We start from the raw sequence: 9,125 nt of genomic DNA, 5'->3' as shown, positions 1-9,125 counted from the left end.
CCTTAGCCACTTGAGCCACAGGCGCCGAGCCGTCCAGGCCCATTTTTAAACTACAGCTCATGGTAAGTCTTAGCCCTGCCACTTGTCAGTACTGCTATTCTAGCCTAGGGACATGTTTCTGAGCAGTATTTTGCTTATCTGTAAACATGTCATCATCACCATTGCCTTAACCACATATTCCCACCTAGCTGTGGGAGAAAATTGAGAGCACACAGTGTCAGCAATGAGGCATGATTCTTATGCTCACAACGACCCTCCAGTACCTTCAGTGCCTTGTTCACTTCTTTTATGTCTTCCATCTTCAGCTTGGACCTGGGGGAAGAAAAAATTTATAGCAGCAGGAGACTTTAAAACTCTTAACAGGTAGTTCTTTTGACCACTTGGCTTTGTGAGGATAGGAAAACCATAGTATGAGTTACTCTAAAATGTTCCTGCCTTTTTACATCCCAGAGTCAACTCAACACATGGGCTCACATGTCTGCTGAGGTCTGAGGCTGAGCCTGGAGACTATATCTGATGAAGAAAAGACTGTTTAACCTGCAAGAGTTTAAAAAGATTTTCAGCCTGGGCAGTGCCTGTGGCTCAGTCCCATATACTGAGGGTAGCGGGTTCAAACCTGACCCTGGCCAAACTGCAACAAAAAATAGCCAGGTGTTGTGGTGGGCGCCTGTGGTCCCAGCTACTCAGGAGGCTGAGGCAGGAGAATCGCCTAAGCCCAGGAGTTGGTGGTTGGTGTGAACTGTGTGATGCCACGGCACTCTACTGAGGGCAATGAAGTGAGAATCTGTCTCTAAAAAAAAAAAAAAAGATTTTCAGCCTTTTTTTGTTGTGACAATGGAGGCCTGTTTGCTGTCTATGGTAAATGTACCTTATTACTCTGTAGACTAAGGTGACCAGATTTTAACATTGGTAAAGCAGGACATCATTGACCGGTGGTGGGGGGGCTGACAACAATGCAAACTTTGGTAAGCAGTTCTCGATAATCACTTCTCAACAATTATTTGTAATTATTACAGTTTAACATTATAAAATTAACAAAAATAATATAAAACTCATATCCTGGCGAAATAGCCACATGGCAGCCGAAAACTGTATATTCCCTTACTGTTCTCCCGCCCATTTGTGCATTCTTTCCAAAAATGGGGACTTTTTTACAACACTGTGGGACGCGGGACAAATTGTTATAAATCGGGACTGTCCTGCCAAAAGCACCCTACTGTAGACCTTACTCTGTAAACCTATCTTTCTCTCCATAAACTTTCTTTAACATTTCTCTTAAAAAAATTAAAATAAAAGGTTTTCAAGTGGTTGCATCCATTTAAAAATTGAGAATGAGCTTGAAGTCCAGATTCTTGGGTTCTCTGAGCTACCACTCCTACATGGCTCCCCCCAGCAGGAATTTAGATCTGCAGCCTGCTTTCTGGCCTGTGCCCCTGCTGCCCACTCAGCCTGTCTTTGCTTCGTACTCACTAGTGTACTAACAATTCCTTAGTTGTCCACATGAAGCAGGACTGAACATGGTCTAAATCAGCAAAACTAAGTCAAATAAAATGAAATACTATGTGTTTGTAATTTGGGGGAACAGTTTGAATCTTTCTTAAAAGCTGAAATTAGTCTGTCATCAGATTAGATTAAACTAAGTGTCAAAATGGCATGTCTCTGGGAGATACAGGATAAACTTCCAAGGGAGGAATTAAAAAACTGAGCATAAGGGTGCTGAGGAAAAACCCTGTGGTTCTTAGTAAGGAGTACAGGCAACTCTTTCCCTCTCTGCCTAGCTGCAGCAATAGGCACGCAGATTGCCAGATGGACGGATCTTAGGAAACCAGGTCAAGATGGCAGCCTGAACTTCTAGAACTTCTCTGGGAAATACAAGTTGAGAAGAATTCTGATGTTCTCAAGATAAAAAAACTAGAAAACTCGGCTCGGCGCTTGTAGCACAGTGGTTATGGCGCCAGCCACATAAACCCAGCCCGGGCCAGCTACACAACTGCAAGAAAAAAATAGCTGGGCATTGTGGTGGGCGCCTGTAGTCCCAGCTACTTGGGAGGCTGGGGCAAAAGAATCACTTAAGCCGGCTCGGCGCCTATAGCTCAGCCGGCTAAGGCGCCAGCCACGTACACCTAAGGTGGCGGGTTTGAATCCCCAGCCCGGACCCGCCGAACAACAATGACAGCTGCAACCAAAAGAAAAAAAATGGCCGGGTGTTGTGGCGGGCGCCTGTGGTCCCAGCTGCTTGAGAGGCGGAGGCAGGAGACTCGCTTGGGCCCAGGAGTTGGAGGCTGCTGTGAGCTGTAATGCCATGGCACTCTGCCCAGGGAGACAGCTTGAGGCTCTGTCTCAAAAAAAAAAAAAAAAAAAAGAATCACTTAAGCCCAAGAGTTTGAGGTTGCTGTGAGCTGGAATGCCATTGCACTCTACCAAGGGTGACATAGACTCTTGTCTTAAAAAAGAAACAAAATAAACTGGAAAACTGTTTCTGTAGCTAATGTCTGAGAATAAGGCATTTTCATTCTGTCATCACAGTGAACGAGCAAGAAGGGAAGAAAGCACAAAGGCAGCTCCTCAGCTAGTCCTGTCTGGAAGCACATGCCTGACATTGCAACACCCCCACTCAGTGTGGGACATGGTGGCTGGTAGCTCAAGCTGGGATTCTGAAGCCAGACCAGGCAGTAGCACTGGTACCTCTTAAAGATCAGAGACTATCTACATGTCTGACTGAGGTCTGCTTTCCAGGAGGAGGGTGACCTCTTGATTCTGCCTTGCTGTCTGTCCAGTGTGAGGAGGACAGGCAGGAGAAAAATGGTGAACACTATTGCTGTAAATCCAAGAAGCCAGTGCCATACTGGCCTGTGCCTCTACATGTAGTCCTGGGGAGTGCTCCTGGGAGGCCTCTGATCTGGCCTGTGCCAGTGGCAGACACCGGGCATTGGCCTGCTCAAGGAACCCCCCTCAGAATGGTGCAGGGCTGGAGGAGAGCAGCCCAGGGCCCTCAGCCAGCCCAGAGAGTGGAAGGCAGGGCTCAAGACAGGAGGGGAGCATTAGGCCCAAGAAGGATCTGGGAGGTGAGAGAGGATGATGAGTGGGCAGCACCTCAAGTGTGAATGAGAGGTCATGCTCCCACTAGAGGTATGAGATGGTCCTTACTTTTCTTAATAATATTAGCCCTTCCAGCATTCCAGACAGAAAAAATCATCAGGTCGCCCACATCAACACCCTACTTTAGTGTGTTTCTACTTCATTCCCCCTTTGGTCTGCACTAGCGGACCCCTCTGGTCACACAGTGCTGGGTCTCAGCCCCACATCCCTGTGTCAGGCACTGGTCCAAGACTCAGGCACAGCCAGCCATCTTCAAGGTGCTGTAGGAGTTAGACAGATGGCCCTCCTAGGCACTATTTTCCTGTGGGGGCCAGATCCACCTGCCAGGTGGAAACTGACAGGACAGCAGAGGAGGAGGCAGAGGCTGATTCCTAATGGTTTCTTTTGCTTAAGCCAGTCTGAACTGGATTTCTGTCACTTGTAACCAAGAGTCCTGACTCAAGGAGAAAAGGCAACTTACCTGCTATGTTTGAAATAGAACATCACACAAGTGGATAAGTTCTACAGTCTGCAGTGTGACCTACTTCTAGGGCCAGGTGTGCAGAGCAACCTGTCCAGACTGGAAACCTGGGGAGGGGATTGTCCCATCATAGAAGAATAGAACTTACCAGGTTCTGCACTCCAGCCATCCTCTGGGGGACACAGGTGTCCTGTCCCAGAAATGAGGTTGCTGTGCTGTAGTAGGGCTGGGAAAGCACTTCTTCTATGGCAGGCCTCAATTCTCAAACCATTCCTTCCCCCTCTGGCCTGCTGTAGGCTGACCAAGCAACCCCTAATCACCCATTCCCAGGAGCTGCATAGTTAGTAGACGCAAGTGCTCTGCTCTCTAGGAATGAATATGCTCAGTGAACTAACTGGTAGCTGACCAATTTCTGCCATTTGGCTGGCAGAAATCAGTGGTGGGGTCTGGTGGGTTCTGTTGAGGCCGACTTTCTTCTTTTGAAACGGAGTCTCACTTTGTTGCCCTCAGTAGAATACCATGGTGTCACAGTTCACAGCAACCTCAAACTCTTGGGCTTAAGTGATTCTCTTGCCTCAGCCTCCCAAGTAGCTGGGACTTTAGGCACCTGCCACAATGCCCAGCTATTTTTAGAGACAGGGTCTCGCTCTAGCTTAGGCAATCCGCCCACCTTGGCCTTCCAGATTCCTGGGATTACAGGCATGAGCCACGTAACCCGGCCTGAGGCTGACTTTCTGAGAGGCTGCCCTTCAGCAGAAGGCAGGCCTCCAAAATGGCCTGCCCTCCTGCTACCAAAAGGAGACAGATTGGGGGCCCTAGCGATGAGGCGTGCACACTAGGCATGACCTTTATGGGGAACAAGCTGAGCTGAGCTGTGCGCAGGCTGTGAAGGTGGCAAATTAGGGAAGCCTGGTACTTACTGGCTGAGGTGCAGTCCCATTTCCTGGAGGGCTTGTTCCTGCTCGTCACAAACCTTCCGTAACTCTGCCTTCTCCTCCTGGTGCTCCCGCAGCTCCTAAAATGAGCAAAGCTGACACCTGACACAGAAGTGTTAAGTTGTCCCCCTCTCCTATTTTTTAAGGTTTAGTAACCAGAGCAACCAGCAGATCTGAAAGTTTTTCAAGAGTACAAGGCAGTTCTGTTGTATTTACACCATTTTATGCAGGGTTCTCTCAGGCATTTATTTATTTTTTATTTTTTTGCCCAGGGCCGGGTTTGAACCCACCACCTTCGGTATATGGGGCCAGGGCCCTACTCCTTTGAGCCACAGGTGCCACCCTTCTTTTAGGCATTTCTTGTCATTTGCTTATTTTTTAAGAGTTGGCAGCTGGAAGGCAAACACTGCAAGAGTGGCTCTGTATCTGGGGACAGAGGACAGCTACATTCATCAGCCACATTAAAGATAGTTACCCTCACAGGGCAAATAAGGCTTTGACTATTTGAGCTATTAAAAGGTAGATTTTTAAAAATACAGATGGCTATCTCAAAATCTAGAGATGAACTTTACAGCAAAGGCTAATTTGAAAGGTGGGGTCTTTTTGTTTTTTTTTTTTTTGGAGACAGAGTCTTGTTTTGTTGCCCTAGGTAGAGTGCCATGGTGTCATAGCTCACAGTAACCTGGGCTCATAACTCTTGGGCTTAAGCAATTCTCTTGCCACAGCTTCCCAAGTAGGTAGGACTACAGGCACCCGCCACAACACCTGGCTATATTTTGGTTGTAGTTGTTGTTGTTTGGCAGGCCCAGTCTGGGTTTAAACCCACCAGCCCTGGTGCATGTGGCTGGCACCCTAGCTGCTGAACTACAGGTGCTAAGCCTGAAAAGTGGCTTTTTTGTGCAACACTGAAAATTTTTTGGGAAAAGGGCTGGTCAGGGATGAGGAAGGCCAAGACCTGAGACCTCATACATGGCCCCAAAGTGGCAAGACCCTGTGCAGCTTTCTAGACTGAGTGAGGGGCTGAGCATGTGAGAAGCTCATGAGCAGACAGCAACGTTGACCACGGTGTCCTTCAAACAGGCCAGCAAGGTTGGGACAGAGATCCAGGAAATGTCTTGGGGGTTTCTGGGCTGAAAGGGAGCAATAGGGGTGTTTAGGCCAGAGGAGTGGGCAGCTTCCCATGCCATCCACTGCACCTTCTGATCAGAGTCTGTTCATACCTGGGCACATAAGACACACCACATGCCTCATTAGTGATGTCAGACTCAGACACGCGGTTTTGCTTCTTTTGTTGTGCCGTGTGTGTGTGTGTGTGTGTATAGTTCAAATCTTAAGACATATCTGGTCAGAACGTGTCCTCTGCTCTCTGTTTCTGCTCTTCCTCTCTCAAGCTCAGCCTGGCTCTTGAGGAGCCTCTTCCTTCCCTAACAACTGCAGGTACTATCCACAGAAATCAAAAGAGCCTGTCTTCAGAGGGTCTTTGAGCCCAAAAGTTTGAGGATGCAGTGAGTTAAGACCAATCCTACCACTGCACTCTAGCCCAGGTGGCAGAGTGAGACTGTCTCTTAAGAAAAAAATGCTTGAGAGAACCCTCCTCTGGCCTTAGGCTGATCAGCAGTGTTGGGAGCCTGGGGAAAGGGTACATAACCTCCCCACCCCCCGGGGAAAACCCACAGAAGTCAAAGGTACCCCCCACACCACACCAGGTTGTAGGGAGCTCTTGTTAGGATTCTCAGAACCCTCTGCTTTCTGGGAAGACAGCTCATGATTTGGCATTAGAAGACAGGTTTTAGGATCCCTCTGAGTTTCTGGGGAGGCCTATCTCTATGATGCTACTCTTGCACACCACCTCTCTCACCCTCTGAGCCCACAGCATGTAGGCTGTGCCTTCAAATGAGATGGGGCCTTCAGAGGATGGAGGAGAGGTCAAGGATAAGCAGAGGGCTTAGGTTCCGGCTCTTCTCAAGGATGACCTAGCCTTGGAAAGAACATGGCCTATCCCCCTAGGATGAGGGGGACTGGCATTTTTGGTCTAAAATATTTATTACTTACTCCTGGTTTCTTCTCTTGCAAGCCTACCTTCCTGTTCCACACAGTAGGCAGTGATCATGTGAAAACAAAAAGATCCTGTCCTAACAGCTTCCTATGGTGCTTAGAATAAAATCCACACTTCTTCCCTAGGTTACAGGGTCCATAGAGGGATTTCTACCCTCACATCTTTCTCTCTCATCACACCACCTGGCATCTGCCTCAGAGGTGTTGTGCTAGGGCTGCTGCAAGGCTGTCTCTGGCCTCCCCCACACTGTGAGGACATTTTCCTGCTTTAGTCTCTACAGAGCATTTACCACTGTAGAGACAGTGTTTATCTGGTTGGCGTAGTAGTTCAAAGTCTGTCTTTGCCTTCTTCTCCTAGAACAGAAACTCCCTGGGGGTGGGAACAGTATCCCAGGCCCTGGGGCAGGCTTGGTGCTCACACAAAGGACTCAGGGAGTGAGTGGGGCCCACTTGGGGGTATCAGCAGGGGATTCTGGTCTACCTTACCTTTTTTAATCCTTCTACTTGTTGTAGCTCTGTTCGGAGTAGAGCAGAAGCATCCTTCTCATGCTGCAATTCTCGCTGAAGAGCTTGCCTTTGCTCTTTTTCTGATTTCAACTCTTTCTCTAGACTTGAGCTGTTTTCCCAAAATAAACTTAAGTTAGTTTCAAAGAGATTTTGATGAAAGATGTACAATTCATTACCCAATTCACTAAGCAGGGGATGGGGAACTATCTAAATTGCCCCTTGAGCACCCCAATCTAATAAGGCTTTCCTCTCCCCCAGGTCAGCTGTACCCCCATAAGAAAGAGCAGAAACAGTGGGAGGAAGGTAGGCCTGACACACAGGAGCCAGTGATGGAAACACAGAAGTGGCCACAGGACCACACAAGTAGAATACTGAAATGGAGACTTGAGGACAAAGAAAATTCAAAGTTTAGGGTGCTGCCTGTGGCTGAGTAGGGCGTCGGCCCCATATACCAAGGGTGGTGGGTTCAAACCCAGCCCTGGCCAAACTGCAACCAAAAAATAGCTGGGTGTTGTGGTGGGCACCCAGCTCTCGGGAGGCTGAGGCAAGAGAATTGCCTAAGCCCAGGAGTTGGAGGTTGCTGTGAGCTGTGACATCACAGCACTCTACTGAGGGCAATAAAGTGCCTCTAAAAAAAAAAAAAAAAAAAAAGTTCAAAGTTTATTCTTGTTTTTATAGCCCTCAGCCAGCCGACAGTGGAGGATACTGGAGGGAAGAAGGTCAGGAGTGAGCCCAGCCTAACCAGCTGAGGAGCCCTGGGCATGATGCTCTTAGAACCTGCTTTGTCACATTCGGGCAGTGAATTGGGAGACAAGGTCTCATTCTGTCATCTGGGCTAGAGCGCAGTAGCGCTGTCAGAGCTCACAGCAACCTCAAACTCCTGAGCTCAAGGGATCCGTCCCAGGTGCAGGCCACTGTGCCCAGCTGACAGGTGGCTTTGTTCAACACTGAAAAGCTATTTTTTTGGAAAGAGCTGGTCAAGGATGAGGAAAGTCATGACCTAGGATCTCCCTCATGGCTCGAGAGAGGAAAGACCCTCTGATGAAGGCTAACTAGACACAGTGCAGAGACTTGGGGAGGGAAGCGGACTAGTGGATGGCACAGTAGCCTCTCGGGGTAAACTCTCAAATACTATCTGCCTCCAATTCCTTCAGGAGATGAGAGGAAAACTCCTTCCCGGCCCTCCCGAGCCATGTCCCCTGGCCAAGGCTCTGGCCCTACCATTGCTCATGCAGCTGGGCAAGCTGCAGCTGTAGGGCGCCGACCTTCCCACCCAGCTCCTGCTGCAGCCTGTGGCTCCGCTCCTCGGCCCCATGCCGTGCACGCTCCGCCTGCTGTAACCTGGATAGCAACACCAACAAGCCAGCGAGTGAGCCCCATCTTTGTAAGGAAGGGTCATTTCTCACAATTTATGATTTTTGCATACCTTGGTTGGCTTAAATTTTTTATTAAAAAATTAACACACAGGGAAATCAACTCTTTTGCATGTATAGTCCCATGGGTTTGAGCACATGCAGAGATTTGGATACACCATAATGAGGACACAGAACAGGTCCACCCCCCTCAAATTCTGTAGCGCTGCCCTTCTGTAGTCACTCTCCCTGCACCCCACCCTTAGCAACCACTCATCTGTTCTGTGACACTGTACCTTTGGCTTTTTAAGGATGTCATAGAAATAGAATTACATTTAACCTTTTTTTTTGAGACAGAGCCTTACTTTGTCACCCTTGGTAGAATGTTGTGGCATCACAGCTCACAACAACCTTAAACTCTTGGTCTTATGCGATTCTCTTGTCTCAAGCCTCCTGAGTAGCTGGGACTACAGGTGTCTGCCCCAACACCCAGCTATTTTTTTAGAGACGGGATCTCACTCTTGCTCAGGCTGGTCTGGAACTTGTGAGCTCAGGCAATCCACCCACCTTGGCCTCCCAGAGTGCTGGGATTACAGGCATCAGCCACTGCAGACTGGTTTAGTTTTATCAGAATAATATCTCCAAGAGCAATCTAAGTTTTTGTGTACATCAATGGTTGATTCCTTTATTCTTTTTCTTAAATTTTTTTTTTTTTTT

At 48.4% G+C, this 9,125-nt stretch overlaps 1 protein-coding gene across 1 annotated transcript in view; it reads right to left on the bottom strand.

Annotated features, from left to right (window-relative positions):
- Positions 1–9,125, bottom strand: part of RUFY1 (RUN and FYVE domain containing 1) — a 69,355-nt gene that overhangs the window by 4,934 nt on the left and 55,296 nt on the right. The window contains exons 12-15 of the mRNA XM_003799148.3: positions 8,278–8,397; positions 7,036–7,165; positions 4,480–4,574; positions 264–312 (exon numbers count right to left, since the gene is read on the bottom strand). Coding sequence (XP_003799196.1) covers positions 264–312; positions 4,480–4,574; positions 7,036–7,165; positions 8,278–8,397 — 394 coding nt within the window. The remainder of the gene's footprint in view (positions 1–263; positions 313–4,479; positions 4,575–7,035; positions 7,166–8,277; positions 8,398–9,125) is intronic.

Source organism: Otolemur garnettii, unplaced genomic scaffold (genome assembly GCF_000181295.1).
Source record: "Otolemur garnettii isolate 467f Iridium unplaced genomic scaffold, OtoGar3 scaffold00146, whole genome shotgun sequence".
Classification (NCBI taxonomy): domain Eukaryota; kingdom Metazoa; phylum Chordata; class Mammalia; order Primates; family Galagidae; genus Otolemur; species Otolemur garnettii.
This window is presented reverse-complemented; position numbering and strand designations above follow the sequence as displayed.